Raw genomic sequence first — 25,132 nt, forward strand, 5'->3', positions numbered from 1 at the left:
AACTGCAGGAAAATAGATGCTCTTGTTGATGCAAAGTCCCACTCCATATCTGTCATGGATGTGTATTGGTCGCGGTGTAGAAGAGATGTGGGCGTTATCTTAAGTGATTGTTGAACACATCGAATTGTTGAACACAGCCTAGTCAATTGTCAAACACAGCTTAGTCAATTGTCAAACACAGCTTATTCAATTGTCAAACACATTTTATTCAACTGTTAAACACAGCTTAGTTAATTGTCAAACACAGTTTATTCAACTGTCAAACACAGCTTAGTTAACTGTCAAACACAGCTTAGTTAACTGTCAAACACAGCTTAGTTAACTGTCAAACACAGCTTAGTCAACTGTCAAACACAGCTTAGTCAACTGTCAAACACAGCTTAGTCAACTGTCAAACACAGCTTAGGCAACTGTCAAACACAGTTTATTCAACTGTCAAACACAGCTTAGTTAACTGTCAAACACAGCTTAGTTAACTGTCAAACACAGCTTAGTCAACTGTCAAACGCAGTTTAGCCAATCGTTGAACACAGAATCAGCGATCGTAGAATACAACTTAAGCTATCATTGAAGTTGGGCGATGATTAACTAAAGCTTAGGCCAAAGTGTAGACGTCGTTCGACCATAGTTGAGAATATCGTTAACGACAATGTAGACCAATGTTGTCAACAGATTAGTCGGCTGTTGACCAAACCTTATTTTTCGGCACAGAAATGGTTCAAAGAAATTTCGACGAACAAAACTATAACGACTTCTCAAAGCCTTTTATAAACGTTACTAAGTCTATAATATATCACACTGGTACAAAGACTTTACAAAAACATTTTTTTAAAACTATATCTAGATTAAAATACATGTAAGCATTTCTGGTTAAAAACAGTATTAAAATTCCAAATGAAATAGTCAACGCTAAAAATCTGTTTTAGAAATGTTTTAAATCGTTTATTAAATCACTGTTTTTGTTCTGCCTAGAAGGATGGTTTTGATTCGACCTGTTGTATAACAATGGAGGACTTCTAAATTTAACCACCAATCAAGCACAAGATCGTTTCCATAATTGTTTTGCTGTGTTCTGTCCTGTTGCTCCGAGTTTGGATTTTTAATCTGCTTGTCTAAAAAAATAAAAAATAAACACACGTATAGTAATCGGTGGTGTAAACCAAAGAACATTGATTTTTCGTCGGGCTGCTAATTTAAATGATTTTTTTAATTTTGAAAAAATGTGACAACTTAATTATATTTATTTTCTAATTACACACTTGCATAATTTTTAATTCCTTGCTATTCTTATAGTATTTCTTCCTGTTCAAGGCTTTTGAATCAAATTTGACAATGATCTGAAATGATCTGACAGAAGGTTTGCTTGGGTACTGTTGAGCTGCATCGGGTGTTTTGACAAGTGATAAAAACGTTATAAAAAATATGATATAAAACATTTTACAGGGTTATAAAACATGATATAAAACACGTTGTGAAACATGCTTTATAACAGCTCGGCACGTCACATCAAAATATCGATGGTGAAGTGGTCGCCCAGCTTGCCAAGTTCCAGTTCTCGGTATAATTGGGATAATTGGGATAATTGGGATAATTGTTCAACACAAGTCTGCAAACACCCGCCTCTAGCCCATAGGAAATCTAAATAAAGTCACAGTAAAAAATCACGGGAAATAAAGTCACAGAAAAAAAAGTCACGGGAAATAAAGTCATAGTAAAAAAATCACGGGAAATAAAGTCACAGAAAAAATAGATTGAGACAATATTCTGAAATCAAGTTGACCTTTTCCGTTATATTTCTACTTCCCCACACCACATATCACCGTTCGAGCTACGAACAACAAATTTTGAACAACTCGGTAACCTCGTGTTACGAACAACTCGATTTACGAACGACTCGAGTTACGTAGAGTCTGTGTTACTAGCAACTCAATTTACGATCTACTCGAGTTACGTAGAGTCTGTGTTACGAATAGCTCGATTTACGAACGACTCGAGTTACGTCTGAGCTACGAACAACGTTCTCAAATCATGAACAAGGCGAGTCATTTAAAGCTGGAGTCACGAAAAACTCGTGTAAAGAACTGCTCGAGTTTCGCACAAATCGGGCTAGACAATACTTTAGGCAATGAAAAAAAAAATCTGACCCACTGGGTGTAATCACGACAAATCTGAAAATAATAAGGGAATTTTCGATTTTTTTTTCCGCGCCGGAAACAGTGTATTTAATGTTATAACGGTAAGGCTGTTTAAAATCAAGCAATTTAAAAAACAGAATCTAAGATAAACACATTGAATTGATCAACTTGTTATTGGAAAATTGAAAAAAAAACATTGAATTCACCCTAGTGGGTCCGATCAGTTCTGATGCATTATGTAAGGTTGCAATCAGTCTTTGGCCCATCATGTGAGCTGTCTGCAGTTGCACGCTTCTATATACACATTTGTGTTGTTGACCACTTCTATCTACACATCTATGCTGAACGCTTGAAACCAGACCAATCAAAAACCACACACACACATATTTTTTATATTTATTTATTGAATTTTATCAAAAGTATTATTGCCCATTTTAAAATAAAAACACAAATGTAAAAAGCAATTAAATGTTCATCGGGATTTAAAAATACACTTCTTATACTGTGAAATAAACTTCAAATATAATTGTAAATTTTTTTTTTTATGTAGTAAATTATTTTAATTTTTATATTTCTAATTTTCTAAGGGATAATACAGATAAAAAACAAATCCTATCGATTAACTTATACCGTCAATTGTGAAGCATTTTTACTATGCTACAAGAGAAAAAGGGAGGTAAACCTTTATGAATTAAAAATGTAAATAGAATTTGTTATACACCCTTGATTCAATTAATGTTTTAACTCAAGAATCTCTAGTATTAAATACAACTGAAGATATTTTATTTTAATTCGTTTTGTATTTTAATTTTTTTTATTTTTTTAAAGATTGCATAATAAAAAGGTAAGAAGATACTAGAAATCTAGTGTCTGCCGTCTTTATGTGATTTTAAAATTTGGAGCTAAATTCAAGATACCCTTGTGAGTAAAAACACGCATTTTATTTGTAAGTTGTATGTACATATTCATTACAACATCACTAGCCACCGTCGGAAAATTAAGGTCCTCTAGATAAAGGTCAGGGACCTTTTTCACCAAGCAGCCAGAAGGTCTCCATGGTTCCCTTTCCCTGAAATAAAAAAATACATTTTAGAAATACAATTAGAAATATTGAACGTAAATATGAAACGTAAATATAGAACCTAATACTACGACCCAAGTACAGAACGATCAAAATTAGAAAAAAATATAATACATATTTTAAAGTGTTTTATATTAAGGTGTTGCATATGAACAAAATAGAAGAAAAGAAAATATTTTTTCATAAAATAAAATACCGCAGCTGCTATGTAACAACAAACAAAATCGTGGGTTGCTATATGGTGTGGAAAAATTATTAGGCCCTTCTCCTGATGTGAAAAAAAAAACCTATAAAAAGTTACGTATCTGCTACGCACAGAGTAATATAAACAGCTTAGATATAAACACAGCCATTCTTAAACACAGCTAAAATTGGATGTTATTAATGTTTATTTAGCAGCTGAAAACTCTATCTAAAAGTGCATAAACTCACCACGCTTGTAAATATAGGTTTACTGATTATTATTACGTTTGAAGAAAGTCATTTTATCTTCTTCTTTATGTGAATATATAATAAAAGATTGTAAAATAAATAAATTGTTTAAATTCATTACACGTCAATATATATATATATATATATATATATATATATATATATATATATATATATATATATATATATATATATATATATATCTTTTATAATAATCGGAGTTTATATAAGCAGTTGAGAAAAAACAACTTTCTTTAAATGGATATTAATGCATCATTAGGTTATATATATATATATATATATATATATATATATATATATATATATATATATATATATATATATATATATATATATATATATATATCACCACAAAATGTCGCATAAGGCTCGGCCTGATCAATAACATTCCCCCCCATCAATGTACAAACTGCACCATGTGGTTTTAATTATTGTTTCTATCTCAGCGCCCCCTGGTGTCCCTCTATGTACTCGTGTGAACCAATGAAACATATCAGCTGTTTTTATCTATTAATGTCTTGTTCGGCCAGTCTGTACTAATCGATAACTTGTTCGCTGGGTTAGTGTGACGCAACCCACACAGTGAATGTTCGAGGGGTGTAGGGCACTGTAGGCTAGTTGTACTGTAGTCACATTGGTACCGTGGAATGTTGGGGCTGAGGTGTAAAGGTGTTTTACCTGTTGAAATGGTGACCACAAGAACGTTAAGACACCCAACCGTTACCTTTACTTCAATATGGCCGCGAGATTGGATCTGGAAGTTTCCAAAAGTTTCCAGTATGCCCGCGGTGCTGCCACTCATGTGGATCTTCAGTTCTGGTGTGAAAGACGAGATCACGTGACCGGTTGCTCATTTAGTTGGGAGAGTGCAAGTATAATATAACATGAATGGGGGGTAGTAGATGTTTATCATTCGGTTGTGTTGTCAATTAATAAATGGGGGGGGGGGGGCGGAATCTATTGAAATGTTACAGTGGTAGGGGTAGGGAAAAATATCTTCTTTTGTTATAAATATGTGCACTGTTCTGATACATGTATAGTGCATTAATTCAGTGAAAAATTATGAAAAGAGTTATAAAGTAAATTATAAAAGTCATGATTCTTTTAAACTGCTAAAAACAATTCGGTATGGAATACACGACACATGTGATATAACAGAAAGGGACGCACAGTAGGGAACACACACTGCATGGAACATATTTGATAGGGAACACTGAAGAAACACATAGAAGGGAATACGCACAGTAGAATCACACAGCAAGAAGCAAAAACAGCAGGAAATAAACATTGTATGAATCGTACATAGCAGGGAACACATATAGCATGGAACACACACGGTTGGAAAAACAAACACACACTAAAGCAGCGAAATTACCCATACACTAAGGCAGGGAACTTACCGACACACTTAGATAGGGAACTTACCGACACACTAGACCAGGGAACTTACCGACACACTAGACCAGGGAACTTACTGACACCGTTACACCAGGGAACTTACCGACACCGTTAAACCAGGGAACTTACCCACACCGTTAGACCAGGGAACTTACCGACACCGTTAGACCAGGGCTTACCGACACCGTTAGACCAGGGAACTTACCCACACACTAGACCAGGGAACTCACCGACACCGTTAGACCAGGGAACTTACCGACACCATTAGACCAGGGAACTTACTCACACACTAGACCAAGGAACTTACCGACAAACTGGACCAGGGAACTTACCGACAACGTTAGACCAGGGAACTTACCGACACCGTTAGTCCAGGGAACTTACCGACACACTAGACCAGGGAACTTACCGACACCGTTAGACCAGGGAACTTACCGACACCGTTAGACCAAGGGAACTTACCGACACCGTTAGACCAGGGAACTTACCGACACCGTTAGACCAGGGAACTTACCCACACACTAGACCAGGGAACTTACCGACACCGTTAGACCAGAAAACTTACCCACACACTAGACCAGGGAACTTACCGACACACTAGACCAGGGAACTTACCGACACCGTTAGACCAGGGAACTTACCGACACCGTTAGACCAGGGAACTTACCGACACCGTTAGACCAGGGAACTTACCGACACCGTTAGACCAGGGAACTTATCCACACACTAGACCAGGGAACTTACCCACACATTGAGATAGAGAACTTACCGACACCGTTAGACCAGGGAACTTACCGACACCGTTAGACCAGGGAACTTACCCACACACTAGACCAGGGAACTTACCCACACACTAGACCAGGGAACTTACCCACACACTAGACCAGGGAACGTACCCACACACTAGACCAGGGAACTTACCGACACCGTTAGACTCCATCCTTGACGCCGTATTGACCGAGTCACCAAACAAACAATAACGTGGCATCTTTAGACCGACTACACCAGCACACACAGGACCTGGGGGTGGAGGACATAGGACAGTATATAGGACATATAGGACATACAGGACCTGGGGGTGGAGGACATATGTTAGGACAGTATATAGGACATAGAGGACATACAGGACCTGGGGGTGGAGGACATATGTTAGGACAGTATATAGGACATATAGGACATACAGGACCTAGGGGTGTAGGACTAATGTTAGGACAGTATATCGAACATACAGGACCCAGGGAGGGGGATTTAGGACGTCGGGATAGTTCATAGGACATAGATGACATACACGACGTAGAGGTGTAGGATTTATGTAAGGATAATGTAAAGGACATAAACGGCAAGCAGGGTACAAAACTAAAAACATGGTTTAAAACTATTCTAAGCAGAGTTTCTTTCAGATATTTTTCTCAGGGGTGTGAGAGGTCACAAAGCTTACGAGGGGTCGCGAACTAAAAACTTCCAGGGACTAAACTCTAGTTAAAGTATATATTTCCTACAATAATTATGTTTTCTATTTCGTCCCAGAGGAGAGGGAAGGGGCGGGTGAAGTGCTCACTGAAGAGATTCCTGAAAAAAAAACAACTGCTTATAAATACACTTCAATTTTAAATTTGGATCTGACAAAGAAATATGCGAAAAACAATGTAGTATTTCAAAGGTTTGTAGAAATCCTAATAGTTTTGAGAATAGAGATCCTAACCTGAATGTAATCCTATCCTAAGCTTAAGCCGACTTTCCGACGTCTCGACTGGTGTAAACTCAGATATCACTTTCAGCAAGGCCAGGGACATCCTGGCGATCTGCCGCGCGTGTTCGTTTCCGTTACGGTTGGGCAGGCCGGAGACGACCATGTAACCGTCACCGATAGTTTCCACCTGATCACCGAGACAAATATAAAGAAAAATTACAACTTTTCCGATTTGGGCAAAGGCGTTTTTCGGTCGCCTATCTATAAATATTTTTTTCGGTATTTAGAATTTACTTTTATTCTATTTTAATATATCTGATAAAGTATTGCATGAAATGGTATGATATGTGTTGTGTTGTACAGTTACAATACATCTTGGCATATGTCACTGTTTTGCATTACTGTTTAAAGCTTTAAACAAATTCCCGATAAAACTAATTAGTTGCGGTGTGCTCGTTTATTTATTTTTTCCCAGAATCACAGTTATGGTTAAACATTTAGTTAAGATAAGAATTGTAGTTAGTGTTAAAATCCGTGTAAATGTAGAAAAAAAAACTGTTTTGATGTACACTAGCAGCGTTTTACCAGTACTAATATCATAAATAAATACATTTCCTTCAACATTAAGATTTATTTTATTTACTGCATGGTGTACGTTTGTGTCACCGCTGCCATACGGTGTTCTGTGTGTGACCTATATAACAAGGTGTACTTTATGTAACCCTTGCCCCAACGGTGTGTCTTGTGTTACCTTAGCCCCACGGTGTCTTATGGCCCTTTCCCCAACTATGCACCTACCTTGTAAACGTCATAGAAGTCGATAATCCCGTCAAAACAGGAGTACAGGTCATTAAGTAAATTAATTATCTGCACGGGCTTGAGCTGGGAGCAGATGACGGTGAAGCCGACGATGTCGCTGAAGTAGATGGTCACACAGTCGTAGAACTCTGGCTCCACCGTCAGGCCGGCCTTAAGCCTGTCTGCAACGCTCCTGTAGATGTGACACAGGGATGGTCAACTTAAAGAAGGAACTAAAGGGTCAAATAGTTCTAGAATTCTGGCTCCACCGTCAGGCCGGCCTTCAGTCTGTCTGCCACGCTCCTGTAGATGTGACACAGGGATGGTCAACTTAAAGAAGGAACTAAAGGGTCAAATAGTTCTAGAACTCTGGCTCCACCGTCAGGCCGGTCTTCAGCCTGTATGCCACGCTCCTGTAGATGTGACACAGGGATAAATTAAGGAACTCACCAATGTGGCCAATGTGCTCATAAAACATGGTTATACATAGCTCAATCCTGGAGAATAGCATGACTTACGCGGGCAGCATCTGTTGGGGCATGACTTACGAGAGCAGCTTCTGTTGGGACATGACTTACGAGAGCAGCATATGTTGGGCAGTAGCGTAGCGAGGGGGGGGGGGGGGGGCGGGGGGGGACATATGTCCCCGGGCGCCGACCTTAGGGGGGGGGCCAAATTGAAAGTTTGAGGGGGGGGTGCAAATGAAAAGTTCGAGGGGGGGTGCAAATCGAAAATTTGCTCTGGAGGGGGCGCCAAATTGGAAGTATGTCCCCGGGCGCCGGGAAGGGTCGCTACGCCTCTGCTGTTGGGGCATGACTTACGCGGGCAGCATCTGTTTAAGAAGCTCCTCAGATTTCTGCTTCTCTTGCCTGAGTTCCTCGACCTTCTCGTCCACGATCTTCTCCAGGTTGGTGCTGTATTTCTCCAACCTCTGTAGTAGGTTGTCCACCAGACTGCCGGACTTGTTCACCTTCCTGGGAGGGGATAACAGGGGGGGGGGTTAGGAGGGTGCGGAGGGTGGGTACACAGTTTAATATGCTTCCTAAATGTACTAGTGTTTTTAAAACAATTATTTATCATAGAAATATTCACTGGTGAAAACATTCGCGCAACATCCATTTCCTAATATAAATTACGATTGGTTGACGAATTTGGGGACGTTATGTCATTCATTCTACTTGCTTCGTTAACTTTCTTAATTTAAAAAAAAACGTCACTTCGGAGTTTATGTTAGCATGTTGGTTTCCAAAAATTAAATCGTCTACTAGTAAAACAAAAGCTACACTGATACGTGTATTTGTTGGCAATGTCTTCATTTAAAAAATGCGTTGCCTGCAGCATTAATTGTGACTTAATATTGTGACTTAATATTGTGACTTAATATTGTGACTTAATATTGTGACTTAATATTGTGACTTACTATTGTGACTTAATATTGTGACTTAATATTGTATTTGGTATCAAGTCTACCACTAGATGCCTTCAACTGAAACTACGTCAGCTAACGTTAAACGCCTTCAAATGTACCTACATAAGCTAACAGTGAGTGTACTTACATAGTCTAATTTTACGGGCCTATACCGATACCTACATCATAAGCCCTTGAAGGATGTTGAATATTTTATTCAACGGCGGTCGACTGCTCGGGTTCTCATCCCAGCATTGTCTCATTAGTGTTTCTATGGCAACCATTTCCGGTGGGGCGGCAACAGCAGGGCGGAACGGCGGATCATGGCCGTCTCGAATCTTGGCCAAAACACCTGCAGTTGGTTGGACGTTAAGTGCTGTTAGTATATTAGATCAATCGGCAGTTTGTTGGGTGTTTAGTGCTGTTAGTATATTAGATCAATCGGCAGTTTGTTGGGTGTTTAGTGCTGTTAGTATATTAGATCAATCGACAGTTGGTTGGACGTTAAGTGCTGTTAGTATATTAGATCAATCGGCAGTTTGTTGGGTGTTTAGTGCTGTTAGTATATTAGATCAATCGGCAGTTTGTTGGGTGTTTAGTGCTGTTAGTATATTAGATCAATCGGCAGTTTGTTGGGTGTTTAGTGCTGTTAGTATATTAGATCAATCGACAGTTGGATGTTTAGTGCTGTTAGTATATTACATCAATCGGCAGTTAGTTGGATGTTTAGTGCTGTTAGTATATTAGATCAATCGGCAGTTGGTTGGACGTTTAGTGCTGTTAGTACATTAGATCAATCGGCAGTTGGATGGATGTTTAGTGCTGTTAGTATATTAGATCAATCGGCAGTTTGTTGGGTGTTTAGTGCTGTTAGTATATTAGATCAATCGACAGTTGGATGTTTAGTGCTGTTAGTATATTACATCAATCGGCAGTTGGTTGGATGTTTAGTGCTGTTAGTATATTAGATCAATCGGCAGTTGGTTGGACGTTTAGTGCTGTTAGTACATTAGATCAATCGGCAGTTGGATGGATGTTTAGTGCTGTTAGTATACTAGATCAATCGGCAGTTGGTTGGATGTTTATTGCTGTTAGTATATTAGATCAATCGGCAGTTGGTTGGATGTTTAGTGCTGTTAGTATATTAGATCAATAGGCAGTGGGTTAGATGTTTAGTGCTGTTAGTATATTACATCAACTGGCAGTTGGTTCTATGTTTAGTGCTGTTAGTATATTAGATTAATTCTTGCCTTAGGTACCTCAATACCATGGAGGTTTTTAATGGATTCAGCTTCTGATTGTTGTAACAATGAACGTGACCTTATTGCTTTGTATACACATCGGACTTTCCTCAAACCGGCTTGAGGTTAATCGGCTTTAGTTAATCCAGCTGGAGGCGGGAGGGGAATGCTCCTGTATTCAAGGCTATTTACAAACAGTAATACTCTTTAAGGTTGTATTGGCAGGTGAAGCAGAGTTCTTCCGTTTCTTTCTTCAACCCAATCATTTTTACTTACGCCGTAAAATTCTAGGGTTACATTTCACACGCTCGAGTTTGATGGATGCCTTGGATGTGTGTCACAGACAGGTAGGGGAAGTAGACGTAGGTTAAAGCTAATTAATGAGTTAAGCAATTAAAGAGTAGACCTTCAATGGTCAGGTACTCCTTGTCCTGGCTGTATGGCTCGTCCCTGGTCAACAGCTCTGAGATGACGATTCCCAGACTGTACACGTCTGCTTCCGGTGTTGCTATGCCGCCTGGTCTCAGGACTTCCGGTGCCTTCCATAGCAAATCTACAGACGGTTAGGTAAACAGGCAAATAAATACACTTTTATGGAGCAAATAAAGTGGGTGTATTCGCTAGTCATTTATTTATATTTTAAGATTAATTTTTAAAGTGATCTCCAGTCATGGGAGTTTATTTCTAACCAATACAAGTTAGTGAAAAGGGAACTAACTGCTTTGTTTTACACAATCATGCACAAACTTTGGAAATATTTCTTTTTCAAATAGAGAGATTGATTTACGAATACTGGGCTACGTTATTTTAATGCAAATACAATATTTAGACTAAATTGTGAGACAAACATTTTTTTAATTGCCTATACAAATTTACAGCTCAAGTTTTGCCCTGTCTATACACATAAAAACTTTGTGAATTTGCTTTATTCTTATGTCTGATAGAATTAGAGAACATTTGTTTCCTAGTTCTGCCTATTTCAGGGGTCGGCAACCTGCGGCTCGCGAGCCGCATGCGGCTCTTTTGATATCAAGATGCGGCTCTCCAGCTCCCGGAACAAATACTAATAATCTTAATGAAAAAATAAAATATTTGAAATTAAAAAAATGTTAGTGGCTCTTTAAAACCAGGGAAATTTTGAAAATTGTAACTTTTGGCTCATCCGCTTCAAAAGGTTGCCGACCCCTGGCCTATTTTTGTAAATCTGTATCAGCCCTCACAAGCCGGTGATGAAAACTAATACTAAAGCGAACACACAACAGACGCTGTAAATTACATGTCTGGGGCGAATAAAAAAAAAAATTTAAGCTATTTGAAAAACCCACATTTCTAAAAACCACATAAAGAAACCCACCTTTAGACATCAACGTACTTTTTGATAACCCACATTTTTACAACATACCTGTCAACACCCAACTGTCAACAACCCAACTGTCAACAACCCAACTGTCAACAACCCAACTGTTAACATCCCGCCATTCGACAACCCTACTTTCTCGTTGCTATGCTGTTTGCTTGTGAGTTGTATCCTGTCATAGTTGGTCAGGAGACACAACCCACCATTTGACAACCCACATGTTGACCAACCACCTATCGACAACCCAACTGTCAACAACCCAACATTCAAACAACCCAATAGTCAACAACCCACCTGTGAACAACCCACTTTTGACAACTCACCTTTTTACAACCCACGATTTGACAACCCACCTTTTGACAACCCAGCTTTTAACAACCCACCATTTGACAATTCACCTTTAGACAACCCACGATTTGACAACCCAACTTTTGACAACCCACCATTTGACAATTCATCTTTCGACAACCAACGATTTGACAACCCATTTTTTGACAACCTACCTTTTGACAACCAACGATTTGACAATTCAACTTTAGACAACCCACGATTTGACAGCCCAGCTTTTGACAACCCACTTTTTGACAACCAACGATTTGACAACCTACAATTTGACAACCCACGATTTAACAACCACCATTTTGACAACCCACCATTTCGACAACTCACCATTTTGACAACCCAATATTTTGACAACCCATCTTTCGACAACCCACGATTTGACAACCCAGCTTTTGACAACCCACGATTTGACAACCCACCTTTTGACAACCCAGCTTTTGACAACCCACCTTTCGACAACCTACGATTTGACAACCCACGATTTGACAACCCACGATTTGACAACCCACGATTTGACAACCTACGATTTGACAACCCAGCTTTTGACAACCCACCTTTCTCGTTACTCTGCTGTTTACTTGCAAGCTGTATCCTGTCGTAGATGGTCGGTAGACCGTAGTAGGCGACCTTGACCGAGAAGCGTGAGTCAATCAGACAGGCCTCGCTGTTCAGTCGCCCGTGGACACGAATGGGTTGTTTGTGGATGTACATGAGGGCCTGGGGCAACACATGGAACACATCACGTGATACGGGTATGGCAAGAGACTTAACTAGGTATAAAAGATTCACCCGAGAAATAATTTAATAGACATTGAACAACCCACATTTCTACACGACTTAACTAGGTATAAAAGATTCACCCAAGAAATAATTTAATAGACATTGAACAACCCACATTTCTACACAAGACTTAACCAGGTCTAAAAGATTCATTTCAGGAAATATTTTAATCTACATTATATTTCGTTTCAATAAATTTGACACTAGGTTTTAAATTGCGAAAAAAAATTACGTAAAAAAATTGTAAATAATTAAAATTGAATGTAAAAATTTAAACTGTGGTAGGAGTTTAGGGCAGGATAGCTTTGATTTTTATATTCTAAACGGTTCCCAGAAAATGCGCAGTCGGTAAATTGCGCAACTGAAAAATGCGCAAATACAAATTAATTATACTAATACACTTTAATTCTATCAAATTTTGTGGCAAATGTTTTATAATGCTGCACTGTCATAAATGTTCGATTTAGGAAACAAAAATGCCCTTGCGCACTTTTTTGTGGGCAGTTTTACGTTGCTCAGTTTTACGTTGCGCATTTTTCTGGTAACCATTCTAAACAAGCATGCTGTTTTTAGACATGCAAAACACAATGTACACAAGACTGAAAGGGTGGACAGGAATAAAATTTAAATTACAACACTTGAACACTCCATCCGCTAAATTAGGAATCATTGTTCAAATTGCCAGTCGGCACTGGCATTAGAGGATTAGGGTTTGGTTCTTAGACATACATACATGCCTGTTTATATATATATATATAAATATATATATATATATATATATATATATATATATGGCTGATTAGAGGGGGGGTCAGATGTCGCGTGAGGTCTGCCACTTACCCCGACAATGTCTGTGATGAGAGAGGTTTGGAATGTCAGGTCGAGGTGGAGTCGGTCCTTCACCAGCATCTCCTGCAAGAAATTCGGGACATTTCGGTCAGTGAGGTCTGGTGGTCGCAGGGTACCACGTCCAGCCGGGACATTTCGGTCAGTGAGGTCTGGTGGTCGCACGTCCAGCCGGGACATTTCGGTCAGTGAGGTCTGGTGTCTGGTGGTCGCAGGGTCGCACGTCCAGCCCGGTGTTGGGATCGAACGTCGGATGTTGGGGTCGCGTGTTCGACTTTGGGGTCATTTTAGGCTACTACTTGAGATGCTGGGAGTTGGCTTTTGTCAAGCGTTGGGTTCTTTGTGTCCAAATGTCGGATTTGAAGGGTAACAACGGTGACTTGGGGATAGTTTACAGTAATCCAAAAAAAATGCGCAATGAAAATGGAATATACGCAAACAGAAATCAGCGCACACGTAAAAAAACGCACATAGGAATTTGCGCTTCTTTCTATGAGTGTAATATTCCTTGGCGTAATTATGCGTATTTTTCCATTGCAATTTTTTCGTTGCGCATTATTTGGGAGGGGGGGGGGCTGTCTTTAGCATGAAATGCTCGATTTATTCAACAAATTACTTCACATGGGGGGAAACATTAGGATGAACAAAAAGGGAGTCACAATGACTAGAGAATAGTTGACGTTTCAGTGATGTAGAAAATGTACAGTGTTTTGGTAAGCCACAATGACTAGAGAATAGTTGACAGTGATGTAGAAAATTAAGTGTTTTGTTACAGGATTTCCATCTTCGTTTTCTGGGTATACCGATGTCCGAAAACAGACTTCCGAAAATAGGTGTGTTAGGTTGTTGATAGTATTGTAATCTCGTTTAATTTTATGGTTAGAAATTAGGGTTAGGCGTATGGTAGGACTAGGGTTGGGGTTGCCATTAACTTTACCGGATGTTATATGTGTATGAAGTAAAGTAGATTATCTTATAGGACACAGGCATAAGAAATCCACCAAATCAGCGGAAAAGTTTGGTACATTTTTGAGGTGGAACAGGTATATTCTTTGGACCATTAGATAGCTATTGCTATCGCCGTGTATTCGCTGTAGAATTAATAAAATAACAGAGTGATTGTTTTAAATGGATGATAATGATATTGAGAAAATATTATTTGAAGACACTAGTGACTATTAAAAAACTTGTGGATTTTTTTGTTAAACTTTTTGCCAAAGTCGTCATAGAATGAACTATTCTAGTCCCCAATTACACAGTAGCATGCCATTATTCTGCCTGTGTTATCTAATTTTCCATTCTTTCATTTTCCGTTATATCGTCGACTTCATCTACCACAAATACAGGACTCTGATACATAAAACAAAACTACCATTTTCAGTACCAACAGCCAAGGAGAGCCACACACGCGACAAACTAGACGTCATGTAAATACTCCAAGAGGCTACAGTCTTTTAACCGGAAGCTTCAGTAGACAAAATTTTAAATGAACGTTAACAGCCAACTGAGAAAAAAATACTGCCCGAAATAAATTAATCAATGTCTATTTGTTCAGTATTAGCTCGATTACTTTTGTCATTTAGTAAAGTGAGTTTTACAAAAAAGAAGAAATCGATTCCTTTCCAATAAAATCACACGCTAGAAATCATTGCATTCGCGGGAACGAATTTTGTGATGATTAATGCCTATGAATGAGAAACACAATGATGTGCTTATTTTGAAAAGAAAAACAATGTAAACAAGATGGCTTGTGCGTGTGACTTCTATCATTTTGACTTCTGCTAGACAAAAACTTGATTCATTGATGAAATTACATGTAACAGCAGGGATTATGGACACATTGCTATGTTATTTCTTAAGTTCCAGAACAATATTAGAAACGTTTAACCGCCGTTGGAATAAGAATGTTGATGGCACCGGCTTATTCCCCCTTAGTTCATATGGCCCACATTTTTTTCAATTAAATTTTATCTTTCAACTTAATTATCACTTTTCGAGAGTAATCCCCATTTCACTTCTCAGCTTGAAAACATTTTTTTTTAATTGTGCTTTCAGTTCTGATAGTCACCAAGGGTTAAAAGCGTCTCCGTCACCAAGGGTTAAACCTCCTGGATAATTTAACGTCTATAAAAACAAACTTCGTAAATTCATCAAGCCTCACAAGTGTGAAATTTACGTCATAAAATTAAATTGCTTCTTATTTGAGATTAGGTCGACTTTTTATACAATGTAAATCCGACAAGCGATATAAATCACCACTCTGTGTGTGCCCTCTGTGTTAGATGTTTTAAATTACAGAGTTTTTATTTCAAAATAATTATTCAATATGTTTTTTATCAACCTTTATTGCGGCATAAATTTTCTGGAATTTATTTTTTTTTTTTATTGTGTTTCTTCACATCAAAGCATTGCCTGCTCACACGCGGGAAAATTGAAAGGCTTGTGTCAGAGATTTAAAATAAAAATTAATGATATTCCGTTGATTTGATTTTCTTGAAGATTTTTATATTAAAATTATTCGTAGAATAGAAAGTATTATTATAAGAAATATCGAATTATTAAGATTTCTTTTTCCAAACCTTTTCATATTGTTACAGTTATTTTATTCGTCACGTGGGAAATTGTACTTTGTCTCAAAATATCTTTCCATTACTTAAGTAAATCAATGTACCCTACTTCAACTTAGATTCTAAATTATTTTACGATTTAGATAAAAGAATCTGTTGACAAATCGATAAAGAGTTATTTCTAAACATTGCGGGTTAATGAAAAATGTTCGCGTGTTATACAACCCCGCGAGAAATTTCCTTCATTTAATTATTTTAGCAACCGATGTTATTCCTGAAACAAAAAAAAAATATTTCTTTTCTAATTTAAAAGGTGCGAGCACTAAACCAAGAGATGGTGCAGGAACAATCAACACCAAAAACAAAGGAATTAGATTACGTTACTACAGCAACGGCAAGATGGCCGCCGTCTCGTGACCTACTTACCCGGACTATGTCCGAGACGATAGACAGCGAGAAGACGGTGTCCAGTTTAAACGTGTCGTCCATGACAACCTCCTGTGAAACACCACGTGGCACATTTGTGGTACCAGCGTGGGCAGAGGGGAAACAAGGGGACAGAAGTCGTGCATTCATGACTAGAAAAACGGTAACTGAGCTGTTTAAAACAAATGGACTTGCACAATAAATACCCCCCCCCCCCTTTCCTCTTATTTTTTAAATATGCGTTTTATTACATTCGAAACTTTTTCTGCAATTTTTTTTTTAAGTTCGTTGCTACACAGATAGTGTATTTCATCAGTTATCTGATATGGTAAAGCAACATGACATGAGCGTACTTTTAAGGCTTAGTTTCATTACCACACGTCTTATTGACATTGTGGGCGTCGACGTATTGCCTTCGATTAAACAACAAACCGGTCAAACAATTTAGTGGTCATATTAAAGTTGTTTTTTTTTTAGTTAGGAAGTCATAGACTGACATTTTAATAAAACTATCGCTTACTATAAACTTAAAGAGTTTCATGTACTATATATATATATATATATATATATATATATATATATATATATATATATATATATATATATATATATATATATATATATATATATATAAGAACTCATTCCCCCATCCCATGCAAGCCACGGCTGCTATCGCATGTGACCACGACACATAAAAGCCTACCTGTAGAGTACCTTTAGGACAATACTCCGTCACCAAAATTTTTCTCTCCCCCTCCAGCCAGGCGCCAATCACACGGAGAAGGTTGGGGTGGTTCATGTCCCTAATCTGGAAAATATTGAGTGGTTCATGTCCCTAATCTGGAAAATATTGAGTGGTTCATGTCCCTAATCTGGAAAATATTGAGTGGTTCATGTCCCTAATCTGGAAAATATTGAGTGGTTCATGTCCCTAATCTGGAAAATATTGGGTGGTTCATGTCCCTAATCTGGAAAATATTGGGTGGTTCATGTCCCTAATCTGGAAAATATTGGGTGGTTCATGTCCCTAATCTGGAAAATATTGAGTGGTTCATGTCCCTAATCTGGAAAATATTGGGTGGTTCATGTCCCTAATCTGGAAAATATTGAGTGGTTCATGTCCCTAATCTGGAAAATATTGGGTGGTTCATGTCCCTAATCTGGAAAATATTGGGTGGTTCATGTCCCTAATCTGGAAAATATTAGGTGGTTCATGTCCCTAATCTGGAAAATATTGGGTGGTTCATGTCCCTAATCTGGAAAATATTGGGTGGTTCATGTCCCTAATCTGGAAAATATTGGGTGGTTCATGTCCCTAATCTGGAAAATATTGGGTGGCTCATGTCCCTAATCTGGAAAATATTGAGTGGTTTATGTCCCTAATCTGGAAAATATTGGGTGGTTCATGTCAATATTCTGGAAAATATTGAGTGGTTCATGTCCCTAATCTGGAAAATATTGGGTGGTTCATGTCCCTAATCTGGAAAATATTGGGTGGTTCATGTCCCTAATCTAGAGAATATTGGGTGGTTCATGTCAATATTCTGGAAAATATTGAGTGGTTCATGTCCCTAATCTGGAAAATATTGAGTGGTTCATGTCCCTAATCTAGAGAATATTGGGTGGTTCATGTCCCTAATCTGGAAAATATTGGGTGGTTCATGTCCCTAATCTGGAAAATATTGGGTGGTTCATGTCCCTAATCTAGAGAATATTGGGTGGTTCATGTCAATATTCTGGAAAATATTGAGTGGTTCATGTCCCTAATCTGGAAAATATTGAGTGGTTCATGTCCCTAATCTGGAAAATATTGGGTGGTTCATGTCCCTAATCTAGAGAATATTGGGTGGTTCATGTCAATATTCTGGAAAATATTGAGTGGTTCATGTCCCTAATCTGGAAAATATTGAGTGGTTCATGTCAATATTCTGGAAAATATTGAGTGGTTCATGTCCCTAATCTGGAAAATATTGAGTGGTTCATGTCAATATTCTGGAAAATATTGAGTGGTTCATGTCCCTAATCTGGAAAATATTGAGTGGTTCATGTCAATATTCTGGAAAATATTGAGTGGTTCATGTCCCTAATCTGGAAAATATTGAGTGGTTCATGTCAATATTCTGGAAAATATTGAGTGGTTCATGTCCCTAATCTGGAAAATATTGAGTGGTTCATGTCAATATTCTGGAAAATATTGAGTGGTTCATGTCCCTATTATCAAAGGCTCCTTTTGTCAATTCTGTTACGTTTACCTATCTATCAGCCAGATAGAAGGTGAACGTCCCCGGATTCTTTTTTCGGGGTTATATGCAAATGCCTTACGGCCTAAATGGATGAACACTAACACAACGGCACACTAGGGCTCGAATTCGATGTCTAGGGAAAACTAGTGGTACTATTGAAATTAACACTCATCCAATCTGCATACAACCTTTAATCAGCGAACACAGTTGTGGCAGAACACAAGTTTAAACTAGATAAAATATTTAATGTATAAAATATCAAAACCCAACTTACAAAATGTAAGAAAAAACACTATCACAGATTTCACCACTGTAAAAACTAGCCACATGCCACACAACACTGCTATAGCTTCAAGAATTACTTGGCGACAAGTAATATTATACTAGAAGACTAAATCAACTTAAGAAAGCAAGGCACACACAGGACTTAAGTTCTCTCACGTTCAAATGGTCAGAATCTATTGCCGGACAATATGGACGGCTTGATCTTAATAGACCGTTTGATCCTGGTAGACTGCCTGATCAAGGTAAAACTGCCCTGCGCGACAAGTCTCAAATGGAGACTCACAGATCACTCAAGGCCACTTGAGCTACTGTTATCGTGCTGGTTGCGTTTCCTGTGGTGTGACACTTTACGTGGTTCTAACCACTAGGCCACTAATGGTGTTCCTAACCACTATGCCACACTACTCGAAAGCAAGCCGAGTTTCTAAGCCACTAGACCACTAGACACCATAGACTCTACTCAGTTTCTCACCGAGTATTCGAACCTCGGCCGCCGCCGTGGCGCGCCGAGATCCTAGCCATTGAGCTATGGGGTAGTCATCTGATCAGAATCATTCAATCAGATCTTAATGGAAAATTTCTACGTCTTAGACACCCTTGGTAAGACAGTGGAAAAACCCCAAGAGTTACACAATCATTCCATATAAGGTATTATACAATGTCAAAATAAAAATGGAACCTGACTCGACCTAAGTAGGTCACATCCCCTCCCTTTTTGGAAGTGACAGATAGGTTCCACAAAAGCATACATAAGGAACCAATCTGGCAATGAGAATAAAAAAAATGTTTTACAAATGTAGGCAATCAAAATCATAATACCAGATGAAATTATCCCTGAACATAAAAGGGAAGTAACTCAAACTTTTACAATTGGTGAAAGGGAAGTAACCCTTCAACAGGTAATTATACATCAAAATCCCTCAAAAAAGGGTATTACAATATTTCCATGAGGATATTAAAAGTGGTAAACCCGCCAGGGTAAGACCTTTATTTCAATGACTAGCTACAATACCAACTGAGTCATATGAGACATATTATTATAAAAGATTACATATAATCAAAAACCACCTTTAATTAAGGTTCACCTGAAAATAAACAAAATATTCAACAGGAATGGAATTTTGAAAAAATCAAAAATCATACCACTCATTTCCATGTTAAAACACAACACTTGTGTATGGTCTTAATGAACCGCAAAACATGTCACATGATCAATGTGTACAATAAGATTTTACATCCTTGACAAACAATCAGCCACTACATTATCACTACCCTTAATGTGTGAAATTTCCAGATTAAAATTTTGGAAATATAAGCACCATCTCAATATTCTTTGATTTGTCTGTCCTAACTTAGAGGTAAATTTCAGGGGATCATGGTCAGACAACACTCTGACTGGATTGGTTGAAGAAGAGACATAGACTTCAAAATGTTGTAATGACAAAACCAAAGCTAAAGCTTCTTTTTCAATAGTAGAGTAATTCTTTTGGTTTTCATTTAACTTCCTGGAAAAAAAGGCAATGGGATGGTCAATTCCCATGTTGTCTTCTTGAAATAGGACTGAGCCAATGGCTAAGTTGCTAGCATCAATGGCAAGTTTAAAGGGCTTGCTGAAATCTGGGGCAGCCATAACAGGAGCATTAGATAGAAATGACTTAATGGTTAAAAAAGCTTCTTGACATTTATTTGACCATTCGAACTCAACACCCTTTTTCAATAATGCAGTAAGAGGTTCAGCAATAGCTGAAAAGTTTTGACAGAACCGCCTATAGTAACCAGCCATCCCAAGGAACTTTTTGATTTCTTTACAATTTTTGGGAGGTGGTAACCTTACAATAGCATCTACTTTAGCTTCAATGGGCCGAACTTGGTTCGTTCCCACTTGATAACCCAAATAGGTAATTGAACCTTTACAGAAATTACTTTTATGTAAGTTTACAGTAAAATTCACTTCCGACAATTTTCTAAAAAGGTTAGTCAACTGAACAATGTTCTTCAAAAGTATTAGAAAATACAACTATATCATCTATGTAGGCCTCACATTGGTTTATGTCAGCAATGACAGAGTTAATGACCCTCTGGAAAGTTTGACCAGCATTGCGCATACCAAAGGGCATACGTTTGTATCTATAAAAACCATTAGGGGTTACAAAAGAAGATATTTCTTTTGCACGGTCAGATAAGGGGATTTGCCAGTATCCTGAAAGTAAATCAATTTTGGAAATTATCTTAGCCTGACCAACTTTATCAATAACGTCTTCTATTCGAGGTAATGGATAGGAATCAGCTTTGGTGAGCGCATTTACCTTCCTAAAGTCGGTCACAAACCTGAAAGATCCACCGTCTTTCGGTACTAGGAGACATGGGGAACTCCAGCTGCTGAAACTGGGCTCAATGATATCATTCTTGAGCATATAATCAATTTCATCTTTTATCAAAGCAGCTTTTTCCGGGTTAACTCTATAGGGGTGTTGTTTAATGGGTTTTGCGTCACCTACGTCTACATCATGAGGGGGTACCTTCGCTTCTTTGGGGACATCCCCAAAAATAGAGGGAAATGTCTCAAATAACTGAGACAATCTATGGCTTTCCTCTGTGGACAAATGCATAAGGTGGACATTCAAATTATCTAAAAAGGAAGAATTTACCAATTTTGGGGGTTTCAATTTATCATGTATCACATCATCAGAAACATTTGAACATACAGGTAAAGTAATTTTAGCTGTGGAATGAAAATTGTTACAATTATCATAATACTTTTTCAGTGAGTTAACATGATACACTGTCTGTTTCTTTCTTCTGTCAGGCGTATTGACAACATAGTTCAAATCACTTAATTTTGAATGCACAGTAAAGGGTCCACAATATCTCAAGGATAACGCATTGTTCAGATTAGGCACTAGCACAAGAACTTTGTCGCCTGGATTGAATGTTCGTTTACAAGAACTCTTATCATACAGTCCTTTCATTCTCACTTGGGCCTTTCTTAAGTTCTTGTGAGCCATTTCGCACACGGCTTTCAGTCGAACGTGAAAATCGTCAAAGTTTTCCACAGGATGATCGCTGGTACCTGTCCAACGTTCGTGGATCAGCTTCAGGGGACCACGGACAGAATGTCCAAACACAAGTTGAAAAGGAGAGTAACCTAAAGAGTCCTGGACACAGTCCCTCGCGGCGAAAATAATCCAAGGAACAGACTCATCCCATTGGGTGTTACTGTTAGCGAACGTTCTTAGCATGGTTTTGAGGGTTTGGTGGAACCTCTCAAGTACGCCTTGAGACTGAGGGTGGTAGGCTGAGCTGGTGATGAGGGTAACGCCTAGCTTGGCTAGTGCTTCCTGAAAATGGTGACTGGTGAAGTTGCTGCCTTGATCTGTTTGCACGATTCTAGGTAATCCAAAGGTAGTGAAGAACCGGGTCATGGCTCTGACTACAGTCTTTGCCTTAATGTTCCGTAAGGGAATCGCCTCGGGAAAACGGGTACTTGAACACATAAAGGTAAGTAGGTACTCGTTGCCCGCCTTGGTTTTAGGCAAGGGACCTACACAGTCCATGACGATTTTTGAAAAGGGTTCTTCTAATACAGGAATCGGACTCAAAGGGGCCTTAGGAATTGTCTGGTTTGGCTTTCCGGCCAACTGACAGTTCGTGCAACTTCTGCAGTAACGCGACACATCTTTTCTCATTTTGGGCCAAAAGAACAGTTCTTTGATCTTCGCCGTCGTTTTAGTGACTCCTGGGTGCGCTGACATTGGATGGTCATGTGCCAGCTTAAGTATTTCATGCCGATAAGGTGGAGGGACCCACAGCTGGTTTTTACCCAACCATGGTTCGGCTGGTGAGGCATTCACTGGTATAGCGCGACGAAAGAAGAGGCCGTTCTCGGAGAAATATTCTCCATCGTCAGATGATAGAGATTTTTCGACCGTTGCTTTGAGTTCCGCGTCGACTTGTTGAGCTTTAATGATGTCTTCCTGAGATATCCTCAGGGGTAAGCCCAGGCTTGTGTTTTCTGGAAGCATAGACTCCAATTTGGGAGTCGAATTTCTTGACGATGATGGCGGGTGTGGTTCAGACGTTGTGTCAGCCAATTGTTTGGTCTGGCTTCTTGTCACCGCACATGCAGGATACAGTTCATAATCATTATCTGGAACTGTTGACAAAGGGTCTGAAACCGTACAGGGGTATACTTTGCTTCCCGCAAGGTCATTCCCTAGAAGTAGGTGTACTCCTGGGACAGGAATACTATCTATCACACCTAAAATGACTTCACCTTCGACGAGATGATGTTTCAGAGCAAACTTGTGTAAAGGGACGACAGTTGATTTTGTCCCCACTCCCTGGATAATGGAAATCCTTCCGGTGTTCGTCTCAGGTGTAATGTCCATTGAACTTTTCAAAAGGAGTGATTGTGACGCTCCTGTGTCTCTTAGGACGGTGATATTCCGCTGAGGCAACGGATCACCTGGTTTGCTAATGATGGCTTCGGCAATAAAAGATGAAAAGTCAACTTTTCTCGATCCCTCGAGATCGGTAGACTCGGAAGAAACTGGATGGTGGCGAGAACAGTCAAAATGTGACTGCACATAATGTGTGGAGACTTGACTACCTTCTTGCGGACACTTAGGGTTAGCGTCCCTTGGAATTCTAGAGTTCATATTTGAACCGGCAGCTTGAGGGGATAGAGCATAGTGCGCAGAAGTACGCACCACCTCTCTGTTAAATTGAAGACGTTTATAACAGTCCTTGACATGATGACCAGGTCTTTTGCAGAACTGGCAAACTGCTCGACGATTGAGAGTTGATCTTGGTTTCTCTCTGGACTGTAATGCCTTCACGTGTTGGCCAACAGGAGGATTGCTGCCAAAAAGGGGAAGCACGGGGTTGAGGCGGTTTCCTGACACTGGTGGTTTCTTATGCACCAACATATATGTGTCAGCCGACTCAGCAGCCTTCTGGATGTCAATTATCTTGTTATCCAGTATGTGAAGTCGTATGTCTTCAGGCAGGGACGATAGGAATTCTTCCCTTAGGATAAGTGACCTGAGTTTCTCAAACTCAGAAACTTCTTCAGAGTGTAGCCACCTTGAGAATATTTTCTCCTTTTCAAAGAGAAATTCCACATATGATTGAGTGGGTAACTTGCGGAGTGTTCGGAATTTTGTCCGATATGCCTCGGGCGTCAGTGCGTAGGCCTTCAAAATGGCAGTCTTGACCAAACTATAGTTATTTTGAACGTCGTGAGAGAGTGCCTGGTATGTTTTTGCAGCTTTCCCAGTAAGGACCGAGCTCAATAAAGCAGTAATGGAAGTTTCGGGCCATTCACATGTCTTCGCTAAACTCTCAAATGAGTTAAAGAAAACGACCAAATCTGTTTCATCAAATCTAGGAACTAATTTCCCAAATTTGGCAATCACTTGCCCTACCGACAACTTTTTTGGATCTACCAGAGAAGTAACATCACTAACTTGACCAAACTCTAATTCCAACCTCCTCTTATCTAAAGCAATTTTAGCCTCTAACTCCTGTTTCTCTAAAGCAACTTTCTCCTTCTCTAAAGCAATTCTAGCTTCTAATTCTACCTTCTCTAGAGGTTTCTCCTCGCGGAGCAACACACCAGCCAACAAACTTTCATCAAATACCCCTTCATTAATAAAATGAACAACAATTTTATCTCTCAACACCTCTGACTTCTGCGTAACAGAATAATCCAATTTCAATTCCTTAACAACATTAATCAAAACTTTTCTACTCAACTTCTCTACCTGCTCAAAAGTGGGATTAGCCAAAAAAGACTCCATAACACTAACTTTCAAAACCACAACAAGCCTAGATTCACTAACTTAACACAGTGCGTTGGGCCGTGTACTTGACCTCTTCAATCTAGGGCGTGACACGTCTGCCTATTGACCTAGATAATTCTAGCTTGCGCGCGCTGTAAGACCACGGCGCTACACTGGATAAGAAAAACAACTAAATCAAACTAAACTTAGTGCTTACTGATATAACCAACAACTGGAACGACAGATTAAATCCCGGACGGGCCCCCACTTTGTTACGTTTACCTATCTATCAGCCAGAT

General features: G+C 39.0%; 1 protein-coding gene across 1 annotated transcript; it reads right to left on the reverse strand.

Moving 5' to 3' along the window:
* Positions 1-2,749: 2,749 nt before the first annotated feature.
* Positions 2,750-13,543, reverse strand: LOC131943097 (atrial natriuretic peptide receptor 2-like). Its single transcript, XM_059303119.1, has 10 exons — positions 13,524-13,543; positions 12,458-12,620; positions 10,611-10,757; positions 9,147-9,315; positions 8,377-8,529; positions 7,556-7,748; positions 6,770-6,944; positions 5,989-6,087; positions 4,394-4,485; positions 2,750-3,204 (listed from the first exon to the last, which is right to left on the reverse strand). Exons 2-10 carry the CDS (start codon positions 12,612-12,614, stop codon positions 3,154-3,156), a joined length of 1,236 nt encoding a protein of 411 aa, XP_059159102.1. The 5' UTR covers positions 12,615-12,620; positions 13,524-13,543; the 3' UTR covers positions 2,750-3,153.
* Positions 13,544-25,132: the final 11,589 nt, after the last annotated feature.

Source organism: Physella acuta, unplaced genomic scaffold, assembly GCF_028476545.2.
Source record: "Physella acuta isolate Inbredline_101_S28 unplaced genomic scaffold, ASM2847654v3 ptg000441l, whole genome shotgun sequence".
NCBI classification, from domain to species: domain Eukaryota; kingdom Metazoa; phylum Mollusca; class Gastropoda; family Physidae; genus Physella; species Physella acuta.